The 18,177-nt window shown below is 37.3% G+C and overlaps 2 protein-coding genes across 4 annotated transcripts in view; one reads left to right on the plus strand and one right to left on the minus strand.

Annotated features, from left to right (window-relative positions):
- Nucleotides 1-1,394: 1,394 nt before the first annotated feature.
- LOC105395884 (tyrosine--tRNA ligase, cytoplasmic) lies at nucleotides 1,395-3,423 on the minus strand. 2 transcript variants are annotated; one of them, XM_011567872.3, is made up of 2 exons: nucleotides 3,273-3,423; nucleotides 1,395-3,030 (listed from the first exon to the last, which is right to left on the minus strand). In XM_011567872.3, the coding sequence occupies exon 2, from the start codon at nucleotides 3,016-3,018 to the stop codon at nucleotides 1,444-1,446; it is 1,575 nt and encodes a 524-aa protein (XP_011566174.3). In that variant the 5' UTR covers nucleotides 3,019-3,030; nucleotides 3,273-3,423; the 3' UTR covers nucleotides 1,395-1,443. The 2 variants fall into 2 exon arrangements, with proteins under 2 accessions (XP_011566174.3, XP_011566166.3); XM_011567864.3 differs by having other exon boundaries at nucleotides 3,153-3,304.
- A 105-nt stretch (nucleotides 3,424-3,528) lies between these two features.
- LOC105396517 (RNA polymerase II elongation factor Ell) overlaps nucleotides 3,529-18,177 on the plus strand; it is a 47,715-nt gene continuing 33,066 nt past the window's right edge. For both annotated transcript variants that reach the window (XM_048628624.1, XM_048628625.1), the window contains exons 1-2: nucleotides 3,529-3,884; nucleotides 14,356-14,403. In XM_048628624.1, coding sequence (XP_048484581.1) covers nucleotides 3,753-3,884; nucleotides 14,356-14,403 — 180 coding nt within the window. In that variant the 5' untranslated portion in view covers nucleotides 3,529-3,752. The remainder of the gene's footprint in view (nucleotides 3,885-14,355; nucleotides 14,404-18,177) is intronic.

The following is an 18,177-nucleotide window of genomic DNA, read 5'->3' on the forward strand; positions in this document are numbered from 1 at the left end:
AAGATTCTCAATTCGGTAAGTACATAATATGTTCGGTATATAGGTACCTATGTAAGATTATTGGAACTGCACCATATTAACATATGACAATCCATTAAGCCTAATAAACAAATATGTCATTTTTTATTGTATAAGTATGTTTATATGTTTGTTGGTATGTATGTTTGTCCACGAATATCTCGGAAACGATTGATCCGATTGTTACTATTCTTTTTTAGAGTTCCGTACCTGAAAAGGAAAAAAAGAACCCTTATTGTTGTCCGTATGCCTGTCACCACCCTTTTTCTCAGAAACGGTTAAAGATAAAAAAAAAAAAAAAAAAACACGCACTCACGCCTTGTACTAATGTACTCCCTTGCGGGGTAGGCAGAGGTGCATTGCTGCACCCACTTTTCGCCAGAGTGTTATGTTAGTCCCAATGTAATAGGGGGCGGGCCTATTGCCATTTTACGGGCACATCCAAGACCCGAGAACAAATATCTGTGTTTAAACAAATATCTGCCCCAGCCGGGAATCGAACCCGGGACCATCGGCTCTGTAGTCAGGTCACTAACCACTCCGCCATTCGGTCGTCCACGGTTAAAGATATCAAGCTAATATTTCATATAGATGTACATAATGATGAAATTAAAAGGAAAAATATCTCAGGTAAGTAAACTTGTACGGAACCCTCAGTGCGCGAGTCCAACTGGCACTTGGCCGGTTTTTTTATTGTTGACCTTTAGCGTTGTGATTGTTTGTTGATTTTTATAAACGTTATGGAGCCACAACCTAGCCTTTTCCGGGAAGCAGCCTCATCTGACAAAGCTCAAGAGTCAGACTTTCTCTCTCCCAGAAAGAAGCGTCCTCGTGGTTCTTTTGCGCCTAACGTAAAGACCATCATTCTAAATATTTAAAAATATAATATAGAAAATTGTCCGGATACAACTGATGTTCAGACTCGTATTGAAAAAAGTACCCAGCCAAAAAAGGTTTGTGATCTCTGACATGTCAAAAATTGATAACTGTCAGAATTCCGTGAGATTAAAGCTTAGAGATTAGCACTTGTACTTGTTATTCTATGGTACCTAGCATTAGATGAGATGTTTAGCAACAAATACCTACCTATAATAAGTTTAAATCTTTATGTTGTATGCACAAAGGCTCTATTAAATTTGAGCCTGATAATAGGACACTCTACCCTATTTATTTATTGTGTTTTATCTCCCATAGATTGCATAGTGTGTTTAAACGTCTGACTAAAGTATGGTTTAGTAAAAAGCATAAATTGATTGGATAAAATGTTTAATATTAGTAAATAAATACACTTTATTGTTAGCTACAAACTACAAATTCATAATTTGTTTTTTGTTGATAAATGCAAGCACCTTGTATTGTTTAAATAAAAAAGAGGCTGAAAGTATTAAAAAAATATTATTTTAAAAAAGTGATCAACATTGTAACTTATTTAATAGGAGCATTTTTCATAGACTTTGTTGTAACTGAATTACCATTGACCTTGCTTATCAGTTTGTTGCCTTGCCATACAGCCAACAAGTTATCATTAGTTTTCAAGTCAACTTGTAATTTTTCCCAAACTTTTTTCTTAGGGTTCAGAACTGCATCTGGCTCTCCAGTTTCATAGCCCTCTATTACAATTCTATCACCAGCCTTGCTTCCTTCGGGAGCTAGTAATGGCTCAACTTGTTTGGGCTCATCTACTGACGCACAAAGTACCATTCCCTTGGACTCTACACCCCTCATCTTGGCAGGCTTCAAGTTACAAAGGACCACAACATCTCTATTCTGCATCTCTTCAATAGGCACAAAGTTGACTAAGCCAGAAACCACAGTTCTTGGCTCCTCCTCCCCAAGATCAATCTTCTCTACATAAAGTCCATCAGCTTCAGGATGCTTTGAGACCTCAACAATATGTCCAACCCTGATGTCCAGTTTAGATGGAGTCACTTCATCAACTGCAGGGGCAGCATTGCCCTTAACTTTAGTAGGTGGTGGGTAGGCTTTCTTAGTCAGCTCTTGCAACTTAGGGTCCTTGAATATTTCATGAATGGGAGCTAGTAGTTTGTTGATGGCAAGTTCTACAGAGGCTTTTAAGTCTCCAGGATGGATTTCTTGTTTAGCGAATGCTGCCTCCAAGTCTTCATACTTGGCATAAGTAACATCACCACCATGGTCTGGTGCTCTGACAATCTTGAAGCTGTCGCCCGGCTTGTATAGTGGGAAGATGACATGTTTGGTGAATGATAACACTCCATTATCAGTTATATTTCCAGGCTCACAGAATGCCTTCTTGAGCTTCTTCTTTACATTGGATGGGTTGTCAAGAAGGTCAATTTTACTGTCTTCTTCAGATGAAGACATTTTGGCTCCAGTCAAGCCAGGAACCATGGGGTTCATTAAATGTATCCTTTTAGCGTACCCTAATTGAGGCAAGTACTTTTCAGACATTGTGAAAATCTTCCTCTGGTCAACTCCACCGAATTGAGCATCCACTTTTAAATATTCCTCATCTAGGGCTTGCAGTCCAGGGTACAACAGACCACTAAGTAATGGATGGTCAACCTGCTTCACCACCTCAGCTCCAGCTTTCTTAGCATCATGCTCGGTGATGACCGATGACAACCTGTACACATCTAGTGTATACTCTTTTGTTAGTTGGTACTCTGTACCTCTAACAAATTTCAATTTTTCTAGAGGCACTTCAATAGAGGTGAGCATAGCTTTAATTATAGCTTCATAGTACTGGGTGCGAAGTTGCAGAAGTTCCCATGGGGCTTTCATATTGTCTAGATAGGCATGTAGATCAGCAAACAGTATTGTTACTTCACAACCAGCTTTAAGAAAGTCTGCTACCTTCGACATGGGCACAAAGTAAGCAATGTGAGGTTTCCCAGTTGTAGCAGTTCCCCAGTAGATTTTCAAATCTCTCTGTTTGAGGACTTCAACAAGTTTCTCCTCACCCAGAACTTCTTGTAAGTTCCGGGTTATGAGATGCTTTTTATCTTCCAGGCTAGCCATGGTTGGTATGGGCTGAAATTTAAGAAGAATAGGTTAAGTATGATGAAAGTTTTGTGAAATTTACCTGTACATTTGCCTCAGGTATTCATAGTAATAACTTGAAGTTAATAAAGCGGCCAATAAAAATAACGCACTTGTTCAAGTTCAGCAGTGAAAAAGGACGAAGAATTCGCTTTTAGAACCACATCAAAATAAGACACGTACACGAAAGGGTATCGAAAAGTATGTAAAAGAATAATAACTTTGTGACTAACCTCAAATAATCTCCAAAATCTGTATGAATAGTAAGTTTATAAACTTTGGGTGTGAAGATAAAACAAAATTATAATGTTAACAGTCCATTTAAGTACATTTTCCACGGTTAATTACAGAAAAAAGCGAAAAATCTGTAACTGAAATACGGCATGAAGTTAGCAACGAGAAGTAATTTCCTCATGTTGCCAACTATTATTTGGCGCTAGTGTCGCGGTGAATGCTCACGTTTCCTGTCAAATGCGCCATTGCGCATGACAGTCAGTGCGGCCTTGCGGACTGAGAGTGCTGCCAACAAAGGCCGAGTCGATGGGGTTACAAAAAGTTTGTTAATTTTGGACATCAAAAACCCTTTTGTTGTTGTAATTTTATTTTAAAATAGGTTGTGAATCTGTGATTACGGTTAAGGAAATGAGTGAATGATATGAATCGTGACGACTAGCAAAGGAGTCAGCTGGTCCAGTGCGAATAGTGAATAAGAAATGGCGGCCTTGCCAGCAGGTGTTCAGTATGGGTTATCATCGGAGCAAAGCAAAGAAAATAAGGAACTAGTGTTTGTGAAACTAACGGATTCAGCGCTAAAAGCTATAGAAGACTTTCTTAGGAATAATAGGGTAAGTGATACGCCATATTGTAAAACCAAAGATAGATCAACGTTACCGAGGCGCCATTGTATTACAGTAATCAAAATAGCAACTAAGGTGATAAAATGCAACAAGTCACTGATTATTTGGGATACTTTTTCTTGGAGACAAAGTAGCCTCGATAAAGATACGTTCTCTGTACAATGTCACGCCACGTCAACATCTAGAATATTTTGCTTTTGTGAAATCCAGATAATGCCAGCAAACATATCTCTACTTTCCAGGGGAAACAAACTCTCTAATATTTGATTTGCTAGTTTTACAGGCACATTTACTGCCAAACAGCATTATCCCAACGATATCTAAATAATTACCTAGTGTATCCAAAAATATTAGTATGTCAAGTCTTACCTAGCAACAACAAATTAGGTCTTATAAAGTTGCCAACTCTTGAAGATAATATCATTGCTGCATGTATTAGAAGCTTAGAATTGATCAATATAGTAATTTACAATAACAAATTACTCACATTCCTTTTGTTTGACCTACAGGTCTATCAATAATAACTTTAAATTATTTATCAGTATTTTAACTTCACAGCTTCACTTTTTTAACACACAGAAATATTGTGAATATTTGATTTAAAAAAAAAATCATAATATTATTTATTTAATAATATTGGACAGAAGACTCTACATTACTAAGATGATATACTTACTTACTTTATAAGAATAATTGTATATTTATTATTATTCTTTGTGTAACAAATTAACTAATTCATACATAGAGTCCATAACAACAGCCTCCTTGATTGACTTATCAACTGTTACATTATACGACCAGCGCAGCGCAGCTCTGACATTCAGCAATTACTGGAGCTAATCTGACTGGCCAATCCTTTCACAACCCTCTTTCTAAAGCTAAGTTCTAGTGTTAGTCACCGATATACTTAAAAGTAGACTACATCATAAATATTGAATTTTGCATTGAGATGGGAAAGGCGGAGGACAGAGAATAGCAATGTTTTACTGGAGCACTGGCATTTGTAATATCAGATTTGCTAGCTTATTATTATTGAAGAAGCCGCCAGAAGCAGAGAGATGCATAGATTTACCATCATTCATGATCTTGCAGTAAATGTCAAAATAACAAGGATAAAACACTGCAGTAATTCTTCATTGGTCATTTAATTTTGCTGTGAATATGATTGGTCGAGCTCACCTGTAGCTAACTTCTGAATGGCTAAGCATACTTATCAATCACTGCAAGCCTTGGCTTGCCAATTATAAAATCAATGAGTTTTTTCAATAAGGTAGGTGTCTATTTCTGTGACATTAAACTATACATATTATGTTTATGCAGTTAATACCTAATTAAATAAATAAACTTTATAGCAAGTTGGTGACAAACACCATAGTTGGTTTAGGGTTTATTACCATAGAAGAAGAATTAGCCAGTCAGATAAGGACTGCGCAGAATGCATGAGACATACTATACAGTGCACACATGAATCCAATGTATCAGAATTTAAGTCTGCTCGTTAGAAAGTTATGATTATATTTTTCAAGCAGAAATATTTTGTGGTGTTTTTATATTATGTAGAGTTTTTCTAGGTAGTGTAGTATATTGACTTACACATTTTAATAATGAGCTTATAATAATGTTGGAATACACACAAAAAGAGTTTTAGATTTTTTATTACCATTAATTTAGTAGGTACAATTTTTCCATTTGCACATAAGTAATCAGTTTACTATTACAACCAGTAGATGGCAGCACAAGTAATTAGCAATAGTAACATTAACAAATAATTGTTTGTAGAATACTTTCTGAAGCACAATTACATTATTACCAAAGTTTAATAAAATTTTAAAGTCACAATTATAAAAACACTAACCCAAAAACAACTTTCTCATAATATGCTATATCAAGTCAAATAGTACCCTACAGTATACTTACTAGCACAAACCACATTACAATGTCTTTGTTTTATTTCAAATGTTTGTAGTTACCACAGGATTAAGCTGCCCTGAATCAAATTAGTTTGATGACATTATAATATTATGTCCATTAGAATATGTTTAATGTTTGATACATGTAGACCATACTATCATAGCATCCCTGAGTTCTGTTTATGTACTCTCCTTAGTGATTTGCGAATTTTAACAAAGAGTGCTAATACCTTTGAGATGTACCATGTACTCTTGTTGAACAATAGTATAAGTATATGAGTACCTACTGTTGATATTCTGACCTTGTATTGTTACCTTTCCACATCCTATGTATACCTATACACATGTGCATTTACAAGGATTGGCATGGCATTGAATCAAATGTCATGGATTTGGAAAATGCACACAAACAATCATCAGGAATTTTGCTATTTATAATGGTACGAATATTGACCTAAATTTAATTCACTAGCCATAGGTACGGTGGCCTGCGCCGTAAAGTATACAGGCAGAGTTTTTAAAATAGCGATCCCTGATGATGAAAGGACCAGCTAAATCTGTTATAAATCCGGGGACGTGTTGTGTGTGATGTGTGTAGCAGTGGTGTTTATGTGGATGTGCTTGAGCAGCATGTGAGCTTGAGGTCGCTATTTTAAAAACTCCGCCTGTATACTTTTAGGCGCAGGCCACCGTACACCTCAAGTGACAAATCAGCACCACAGGTTTTATTTTATTAATCCTATGATAAAATAGATGATATTCGAAGCATCAGCTTTGTGTTTTATGCACAGTTAATTTAATCAAAGCGCCCTATTCCCGATCTTAGGCCATTCCGCTCGCGTCGCCGACATTATTCGGTTTCGCAAGCCCAGTAGGTACGTTAGGTAAGCGAATCGGCGCGCAAACGCAACGACAATGTTCGGGCAACGCCGCGCCGGAGTCGGTCGGTGAAAGTACTAAGTTTGACGCAAGTCATAAACTTCTGGCGAGAATTTTGGCTGTTCTTTTTTGGCTAAATAGTTTATTATGCTTTTAAAAAATGAGGACCGAAACTCAAAATGTTATGTATTTCAAATTCACTCCACTTCGTTCCTCCTTTACAGTAGATTATGTGTATGCATTTAAATTTAATATGTACAATAGTTAAATAGCCATTTGATTAATACCTACATGGAATCGAAATTTTTAAACAAAAAGTACCTAATAATTTATTATGATATGAACATGATACATAGATGCAAGACCGAATAAACCTTCTAATGTCAGGACTAAAAAAACTTAAAATATTGAACAAGCTCTATTAATTTTAAATCGTTTCGGACGAAAACCAATCTGAACTAGTTATTTGCCGTACCCTGCCGGAAGAGACGCGCCACGAAACTTCAGGATCATTTTTCAATTTAGTTACCTACAGGGACTTACACGTTACAGTTCTATAGGTAGCATAACACACCACACTATGACGCATCTATGAATCGTATAATCAAAAGCAAGCCGGCTAGGTTGGTAGCATGTCCCGTCGCCCATATTTTATTGGTATGCGACTATATCATATATACGTACGCTGACAATTGCGTTACCCACATGCAGTTACGGTGTTTAATAATGCACTACGTAGTAGATAGAGTTAAAATCGTCGCTAATCTTTGTCTACCGAATCTTTCCTTCGCTATACATATACAAGTGGAGGCTAAAATCCTGATAATCATGAACCACATTGAAAGTATCAAATAGGACTGAAGGGGTCACAGTCACATCTACCGTCTTTGACACATTGCTTTATGCAGGAAGACTAAAATACTCATAGCTTTCCTGGCTTATTAGCCGTCCCGTAGTCGTGATATTGGCTCAAAGCAATAGATAGAAGCGACACGGGATTCAACCAGATAAATGTAGCCGTGCAGAATAAGTTCTTCAGACAAACTCTAGACTGATGTTCGATGATTCCAAATCAAAATCTAAAGTTCTTGTTAGGGTGTCGGTGTTAAACTCTAGAGCTGGACTAGCGTTTATGACCGTGGCAATAGCCAGTCAGATTAATCACCATAATGTAAAATGTACAGTTAATACGTAACTCGGGGAATCTCCTTGCATGCCACCCCTTGTTTGAATTGCTGAACAACTTCTGAAATGTGCAACAAATAATAAATTGATCAAATACGATTATTTCCAGGGTAAATAAAATCCTATCTTTCAAGTAACTTCCAGACCAGAAACCAGCTGTTCAAACGGTTATTCCTTATCTTTGAACCTAGAGATTGAGTGATAAGACCAAACGAAGGGTGAACCTTATGAAATTGGGAGTGCTACCAAAGTTAAGGTTATAGTCATAATGTAATATGGCTATTCAGTTTTACCCATGAAAAGTCATTGTTGTGCAATAGTAGTAGACAGTAAAAAAATGCTCTTATGTGTTTGAGTCATCCATATGAAGCCATATCGATAAAACTTGTGTCAGTCTAATGTTTGTTGATAAACCTCTGTTTCATGAAAACGCTTAACTATTTACAAAGTTTAGATGAATGATAAGCGGTAAGCATCTGGTTAACACGTGTTTAGGAGAGTTGTGTTATTGGGAGACGTTATCGTGTTTTGACTTTTATAAACTAAATTCATTTGAAGCCGCAGCACAATACGTTAAAATTTCGGTGCTTACTAAATTAAAGTCAAATGCAAGATGGTAGAAGGTAATATCAATGTTCGTTGGTTTAAACGTGTTTTAATGTATAGTTTTTTTTTATTATAAATAACGCACATAGTATTATAATTATTACAAAAAATCATTAACTAAGTACCTCCCTACCTGTCTACTTGGCTTAGTGGCGGTGGGAGCTAACCGCCTCTAATTTCAATGAGTTGGTTTGGTACACATTTGTAGTTAGATAAATTGTAAGTAAATAACAATACAACCGGTTTATTTTTTGAGCACTTCTCGATAATTTTTTTATAAAAAAAATTGTGTGATGCATGTATAGATATTATGTATTGTACATAGAATACGATAAGATTTTAGCTTTATCATCCTCATCAGCAAATTAGACAGTCATTAATTATAAAGTACCTTAACTTAAAATAGTATAATGTATTGTGTAGGCTACTAAGTTCATTAGGTGTAAATTGATGTTGCTACTAAAACTATTCTATATCAGTAAACACTCAAGACTCGCCCTGACACAAGGGGGTTAGGTTACCTCAAGGAAAGAATATAAATTTACATTACGTGGTTATATTTCATTATACAAAACTACATAGAAGATATTTTTTTATTAAGATATGATTACTACACTAGGTAAATTACCTACACCGGTTGATAAACAACATACCTACGACTCAACTTTATTTTCTTTCACAATGTTTTATTATTCCATACCTGAGTTAAAGTTTCTACTACATTTACATAAAAAGAGCCACATAACACCACAGGTAAACAGTTATTGCAGTTTGTTTACTTAATTATTGTATCTATGTTGTTTTCATAGAACAATCCAGAAAATTTATGTATGATGCTATCAAATTGACTCAACATCTACAATTCTACATAGGTACATACTAAGCCTACATTGTTTTATAAAATAATTAGGTACACAACGGTACAATGGATTTGCGCCTATAGTAAAGACAGATTAAAAGTAAAACTTACAACCTACGAATTAAGAACCATTCAAAGACCAAAGTGTTGCGTTTAACAAGCCCCCACTGTATCATTTCAATGTATTTGCAAAATAAACATGTTTGTAGCGAAAACCTGTGGCAAAGCACTCATCTACCTGAGGCAGCAGATGGCTCATGCATTGTCGCACTCTCTGTAAGCCATTTTGTAAGTTTAAACAGCGCAGCCTGCGCCTGGACACCTGAGTTGTGATTCCGGGCTCTGTGCACGTGTTTCACGACGATCCGTATCTTTGTGGCCGCCCATACATAACAGGAGACAGGGGCAACTGTTGCGCCCGACAAACGATTATCGCTCATCCCCATTGTCCGTTAAAATCCACATTCCCTTGCTTCCCAACCGTCCTGCGACCTACGGCAATCTGACCTAACGTTTTTTGTTACGGTTGCGAGCCCGCCACCTGGCCCTTTTCCTGGCGAGGAATCTATTGAAGCCATGAATCACATTACGACTGTAGCCAATAGTAGGTTGTCCAGCGTCGGTTCACTTAAAATAAATTGTCATGCCTCATATTATGCGTCAGCGCCAACTCAAATTACTATTGTTGTGTACCAGTACATAAATTGCTGTTTAGACGATTAGCAGATTCTCAGCAGTTTCTGCGCAATACTGGGTGACAATAACGGATATCCGAACTAAACTATTGGCACTAGCGATACCAGTTTCGTGTCCACTTGGTGATGAAGACGCTATCTTAATGTAACCTAGAAACTTGACACTGTCCCACTTCTGATGTAACATGCAGTTATTATCATTTTTATAAAGTAAGTAGGTATATCACTTAAATTAGGAATCTAAGGTGTTATGTATCTTGTAATTACTAAGATAGATCACCCTCATTTCTGCATTTTGCAAGCGTTTTATTGTGGGAAGGTAGATGTTGTCCCAGTTGCTGTTCTAAGCGCTTGTGTGAATTTACATCCAACCTTTTGAGTATAATAATAAAATTAAAAAGGCTAATTTTAAAGGTATGTTAATAAGGGAGAAGGAAAGTTTCCCAAACCTCATCTTACACAGTAAACAAGCAATACTTACTAAACCTGATTAATGTACTTCGTATGGTTTGGGATCTTTGTAATGCACCTATGCATCCAGCCTCTCGTTCAAATTTCGACTTTACATCAATTGTTTCGAGGTCCATTTCGATTTTGCATCCGTATGACGCTCAGAATTCTTTCTCGAGATTAGATTGATTTGGGTCTCTCTTGCGGGTGCCGGAAAGTCGAGAATCATTTAAGTGAGATATGGATGCGTTACGATAAGCACGTGCGTTGGGGTTCGAGGTCGTCGCACCCTCCTGCCCCCCGCACCTGGCTATCCCTCGAACGACTTGCGGACAGATGTCGACTTGCGAAGAAACCCCCCTCAATTCAATTGTTTCTATATTGAGCAAGGATTTCTGTCTACAATGCTGGCGTATCGCGTCTGTACTTTCATCGGTACTTGAATGGTTCTATAACGAAAATAATCCAAAGAAAATGCAGCATTCTATAATCATCATGCTAAGTTGTTGCACCTGTGCGAAGTGTAACTTGCATAGAACCTGTTTGCAAAATGTCAGCTAATCTGCACATACTGCCGCACTATTTTACGTAACGTTGCAGGATATCACGGCTTAAAAGGGACTTGGGTAATTGTTTTTCGGCTTTCAAACGCACTGATAGTCTCGGGTCTCTCGTAAACTACATAGTAAAGTGGTAATAAAGAAGGGAAAAGGACAAGAGAGTTCATGGAGTGTTTTTATAACAGTTGTATCGCCCTCGCCGACGATAGCGAGCCTAGAAGAGCATTACGAGGGAGTCAAACAAGGGTGGCACTAAACAAAACCAGTTTCAATTTAATAAATTTACCTGAGATAATGCCGTCCATATTATATATCTTACAAGAAACAGGTATTTAATCGTTTTTTCAAGTGGCCGTTCGTTGGTACAGCAACTCAATATTTCATTAGTCTCGTTTAAATCCTTAAACTTTGTTGAATGGTTGCAAATAATTTCTTTTTATAACTTTTTTGTTTCGAGGGACCAGCTGAGTTCTAAGCACCCGCCCTTTGAATACATTTCTACCTAGTCCGCGGGGGTCCCTTTCTATTGTATCTTGTGTATTTCATTGAGAACAACAAGGTAACTACCAAAATTTGAAAAAGTACGTTTCCGTGAATTTGCAACACGGCTATTTGTTTATGAGCTAACTATTACAGAGTGCCAGACACTGCATCGGCGACCTTTGATGAATAGATATTGAAATTCAAGGCTGTATGATTTCAGTTTCAACAGTCAAATATGTATTTTATACTTTATAGCACAAATATATAATAAGAAGAAAGAAATAAATACAAACTAATAACTCAACTTAATATGAATAAGTGTGAAGTTTCATTTATGATTTCACAGCTCAAAAAGCTACACTAAACTTCATCTATTAAATTACAGAGTAAATTTTCCAAATTGTTTATCGGCTACCGCAGTTTGCTCCACACAGTGTAAATCGATTTAAGACAGTCATTTCTTGGCTCAATAAGCAGCTATCGGCCGATTTCGTTTCGAGCCGCCGAGCCGCCCACACGGTTTTTTCCTTATCATCCTAGCTAGCTATAAACACTTGTTGCCGTATGTACACGCCTGTGCGTACTGTATTCTACACCACCTTATGGAACAAAAGTCTCTGCGTCAGTCATGATCGTGATTGAAGGTTGAGAAGCCTGCAAACTCAAGCATTCGTGTAAATTTTCCCTACAATATACCTCTATTCAAAGCGACTTTGTTTGCTCACTAACTTGTTATGTTTGATTTGATAGGCGATGTATTATATACTATTCTGTGCGGGTGTATTATGTTCTCGAATGGAACCTTTGTGCAAATTCCCAAGGTATAAACTGCCTTCTTATGCTTGGACCATTTCCCACCACGCTGGTCTTCTGCGGGTTGGTGGGTTCACATAGTATCTGGATGTGCTAAATCTAGTTATATGGAGGTTTCCTCTCGATGTTTTCATTTACCGTAAGAACTTAATTCCAAAGAACAGATTGGAACATATCAGCGGCTGGATTCGAACCCGCATCTCTGACGTGAGAATCGGGCGCTTAGCCGACTGAGCTGGCACCGCTCCGTCCAATAGACGGTCATTCGTCTCGCTTTTCTCTATAATATATTGTACTGTGAACAAGAACTTGTAAAAGTTTGTTACTTCGCTAAAGGTCGCCAGCTTATTCCACTAAGGTCACTTTGTAGAGGTATTTTATTGCCTCACTATACAACTTGGCAATTCAAAACAAGGCCAAAATTACTCGGGGCTTTTTGTTCGCTTTATAAAAATAAAGATGTTGGACTGCATTGTCGCCTTGCTGCATTCGGTTTCTTGAGTTTCAAGATTGCGGTTTGAAGAAACAGTTTTTGTTATTATGGAAATATTTTTCAGTCTGTACTGAAATAACTTTTATATCTCTAAGGTACTAAATCGCTTTATCTCGATCGCCATCGACGTATTACATCATCTGCACCATTCCACTCAGTGGACGCATGTCTCCCATCGATATTTCATGCGTGTAATATAATTATACCTATTTATAATGCTGGGTATCAGTAACGTAAAATATTATAATTTTGATATAAGTCTTTTGTACGCCTGATAAGACACGTTGGCATTCTTACAAACGCTCCAAGTGTTGCAAACCTGTGATTGCTGCTAACATGCTTAGTACCTGAATATAATTTGATTGGATCCCCGTGTTTATTGGTCCTTTCTATTCTCAGTCGTACTCCACCTAGTGCATGGTTAGATTCAATTACCAAGTTGCATTGAGTTTGAGTTGCATTATTAGATGCTAAGCCTTTGTCTGCATTTAAGGCAGCAAAACGGTGTCCTATGCAATTTAAAACTACATAATTGCGAAAAATTACATGCCGATTGACGACCTTGCCCGTTCGATTGAGAACTGGTTAGAACGTTAAATAAATCGAGTCATTGAAATCTGTAAGCAAAACTTCATCTACGAAATGCACCAACATTCTGTGTTCCATGTGAAGTTATGTAACTGTCGTATGTGGTTGGATTCTTTGTGAGCACGCGTGCAAGCCCTAGGTAAAGTCACGGCCATGGATGCTATAAGTTCCGGCTCATCCCCCCTCCAGCTAAATTTTCACAGTACAGTAAGTGAGCAATTTTCTAGTTTACATCACCATTGGGCGCGCGGGTAGCCCAGTTTAATGTTTCTCGGTGTCTGCCGCGACCCGATGGTCGTTGACGGCGTTGTGCAACCAGCTTGCCGACACTTGCTCATTGTAGGCAACATTACCCAACTTGTTAGACTTCTTGTCGTCTAATTGCCGATTTTGATTGGGTTGCGTGGACTAATTAAGCGGAAATTTTTACTTACCGACTCACCCGTCAGCTTTAAATCTTCTTGTCACCAAATTTTGATTCTTTTTACACTTCTCGATAGTTATAGAGCATGACTGAAAACATAGTAATTATAATCACCATTCGTAGCCAACTTCGCAACGGTATCTAACATTCCGTGACATGTCCGTTATAGTAAGGATACATGTATCTGGTTTGATCTTGATCATTACGAAAAAATAATGATTAATCAGGAAGTGTTTTATAAGATCACGTGCTAGCTACCGACCTAGCTTTGTTCTGATCGCCTAGTGGTTGTCTATTAAACTTTTACGTAACCAAATTAAGTAATACCTAGTTGGTTGGCCGGCACAGCTATAAGTTGTTTCTTAGTTTGTTTCATGTAACAAACAGAGGAGTTCTTTTGAAATTGGTGCGTCATCGTTGTGTTTTCCACAGTCAAGGATATCGATTATCACGAGGCGCAGACTTCTTCAAACAAAATTATCTTGATATTAATGAGTACTGTTTTCTGTTTCAGGATAAATTGGCCAAACCGAAGATACAGTTCCTACCCGGAAATGAAGGGGTAAGTTCCTAATGATAACTTTACCATATAAATATAAAATAATTTTAAAGGATAATGAATTAATAGCATCTCAAAGAATTTTAAGAATCACACAGCTATGGTCATATTATTGAAGTATCGAATCGTTAGCTCATTATTACAGTAAGCGCTTAGATAATCTATAATGAAGTAATAACTACAACCATAGGTATGTTTAAGTACGATTTGCTTAACGGCACTGCACTCACTTATTTTCTTGTTACATAATCTAATGACCTTATCACTTCAGTGATCGTATGAAACTTGTATTGAGCAATGGAATTATGTATGAAATCAATTTTAGGTTTAGAATCAGCTGATGATTTCCTTAGCGATGATTTTTATGTAATCTCATGTTCATGCTGATATTTAATTCTAATCATTAACGCAATAACAATAAGGTTCATGTGCCAAAATAGAGTTTCCAAATATTACAACAGCTATTACATTCATAAAAGTTAACCTAGATTTTTTACAAAATACAGAGTACAAAATACAAAATACAAATAAAGAGTACCTAAATTCCTGAAGGATGTTATTGATGGTGAACTTCAATGTCCATATTTACAATCGTACTTTATAAAATTTGAATGTTTAATTTAAATGTCGCGTTGTTGATTACTTTTATCTTTTCACGATTACCATGATAAGTATACTTAATAATTTTCCGAATATGTTTATCGGTTTCATAATAAGATAACGTGGGATCCCAATATTTTCTATCGGCTACTTGTTTTCACAAAATGCAGCGGGGAGGTACCTATCTCGATATCCCTTATATTCCCCGTGATGAGTCATCCAAAACACAAACTTCACGCGCAAACGTTATGGCAATAAGGAAATAAATTGAATTATTATGATCTATTCTCAAGTAAGTATGTAGTAAATGAAGAAACGTCAGGAGCGGGTCTCGTCGACATTAGGGCCTTGACTTGCTTCGGGCGTACCGGCAATGCTTGCAGCACTCGATACACTTGCGAAATTGTATGATGACCCACTTAGCCGATTTCGTTTTGCCGCTTGTCGCTGCGGTTACCAGACACTAAACTCTTAGTTTTTTGTTGCTACAAATTCGTTTCGAAAAGCAGATTAATCAAGTTGTATCGTACGTACGCTCAATACGCGGTCACGCACCACGGCCTTGCCATTTCGGCGCAGAACATGTTCTGTCACTTGAAACGGCCCCAGCAGCCACTGTTTTTCAACAATATTCACTTACATTTAACATGAAACCACAACAGCCCGACATTATATGCAAAATTTATATTATTACTTCGTCTTCTTTTCTTTAAACATAATGTTTTTGTGAGATTTTATGAACAAAGGATTTGTGAATTATTAACGAGTTAGCACAGAATCGACTGTCCTTATGATCACTGCACACATAAAGCATTTTAACTAATTCCATTGGACTTCAAATGAAAGGATATGTATTTGAAGCCTTGCTACAAGAACTTAAAAGCCATGTAACATAATGAATCTGTTATACATATACAGAGCGCAGCATTCCAATAGGTCATAAAAGATTGATAGCCGTAGTATTATATTCAATTCAATGCTTCCCTCAACCGCAGCAAAGCAGCAGTAGCATATTTGTTTACTAACAAGTGTTTGGCTGTTAAAGGAATATTTCTTGTTGGTGATTTGAGTGGTGAGACAATGATAAGTAATGCGATTTTGTTTACAAGTTGATAATCCAGAGGCTATAGCGCGACTAGCGGCGCGGCGCCGCCAACCGGTTTGATCGCTGCCACTCGCTTGCCGGTTTGACGATCTCTCTCGAATGTGACGTCCTCTGGCACATAGCTACCATAATCCTACATTCATTACTATTCACTTACTTATCTACCTCACGTTTATTAACTACTTCTAAAGGAAACCCAATTGTTTTGTGCTGTGTCGCATGTTTACCAATAATCTAACGTGGAATTGTTTTTTGTTTTACGTGGCTATCGTATGATATTTTTCCTCAGTCATTCTTGATAACTCGTTATCTTTGATCCAATGTTGTACTTTTTTGTCTCTCATTGTCACACTTGTGTCTGGTGTAATTATTGCCTTTGATAATAGAATAATACTTTTATAGTCGGCCTCAACCTTGGCTCCGTCAATGTCCGCAACATTTTGGGCCAATACATCCGAGATGGTATCCAGGTATCATTCTTAGAATATCTTGTTATCGCTGTTAGGTGCGAGGCTCACTGGCACACATCCAAGGAGCGCATAATAACCACAATTCAATGAGTTGCGGACCAGAATAGTAAATAAGATAGAGTGGACGGTTTAAAAATAGCTGCCGCTCCAGTGCGGGCATGATGCGAATGCATCGCCCAGGTGCGTCGACCGTGGTCGAGTGGCTTCTGGGGCTCTACCGTGCTTACTTCTCCAACCCCTTGCTCCTATTAGTCATACAATAAGTTCTACATGTATGAATATCAAAATTTGTACTTTCTATCCATCAATCCTCTTTTGGAATTAACTTCCCAAGCTTGAGTATTTGCACATATTATACCAAGCCTATAATTATTATGTTCTCAAAGGGCTTCTTTTTTACTGTGTTATACGATTAAGCGTTTCTGTTTGCTTGTTCTGTGCCGTGAGGTTATTGTACCTGCTAATCGGTGAGCCGTATGCAATTGTAACTCATATTCAAACCACATTTTGTGAGTCATGTTAGGTGTTTATTGTTTGTTATAATTAATATGCAATTTCATTATCATTACTTCAAAGATCCAAATATTTCGTTTGATAGATACCTAATATTTATTTTGTTATCAGTTAATTTGTTACTTGATTTTATGTAAACAATAACTAATGTATAGGTAGAAAAGGGTTTATAGTTATGTAGTTAGTATGGTGATGATGAAATGAATCATACGAATTATGTACTTACATTGAACCCGATTCTCTTGTTGCTTATAAAATTGATTGTCCGTCAAAGCAACTGGTTGGATGCGATTCGACCATTCGTGTCTTGCGGGTCGATGTCCTCCCGAGACACTTTATTACCTCCACGAACGCTTGGCCAAGTGTTATTGCAATCCCTAATGACTACAGGATTTCATACTCTATCTCCACACCTTACGGTTGTATGCTTTTCTCCTTTAATTGCAACGGATTACGAATGTCTCGAAGCACTTGAAGCGTTCATTTATCTAGAAACAACAAGTGAAGTGAGCACGATCGATATTGTTGACACAGCAAAGCCTAAGTGTGCGCTGCCAAGAGCACCTTTATCACAATATGATAATGGGTGCAATTGCCATTGCCACCACGTGGTCAAACAATGGTGTTTACAGTCTTGACAAGGACGACTTACATTCAGTGGGACACATTGTGCCTGCATTTTCATGCGGAGAATTTCTGCTTCTTGGTTATTGATTGATAACTGATAACACATTTATGGCACCAATCATTACTAATGATAATTACTTAATTGGTAGTATTTATCTAAAAGCTTTGTAAGCTGCAGCACAGTAGATTCTTTCACAAACTTTTTTTCACCAAATTTTGTTTTTCTTATGTTCTTGCTCGCCTAAATGAGGTTTATCCCTTACTTTAATGGCTTTTAATGCTCTACTAATTAACTCGTGACAAAACAACATTGTATCAGCATACTCGATTCAGATCTAACCGGAACAAATATGGAAGAAAGAAGGCTAAGTTACTGTCATTACTAAGGTCACCGCTGGTTCTTGTTTGGCCATGGGGTCAATGTTGGTACCACCACTACCACCTTTCATATGATGTACCTTG

The sequence above is a fragment of the Plutella xylostella genome, chromosome 21 (genome assembly GCF_932276165.1).
Source record: "Plutella xylostella chromosome 21, ilPluXylo3.1, whole genome shotgun sequence".
Lineage (NCBI taxonomy): Eukaryota > Metazoa > Arthropoda > Insecta > Lepidoptera > Plutellidae > Plutella > Plutella xylostella.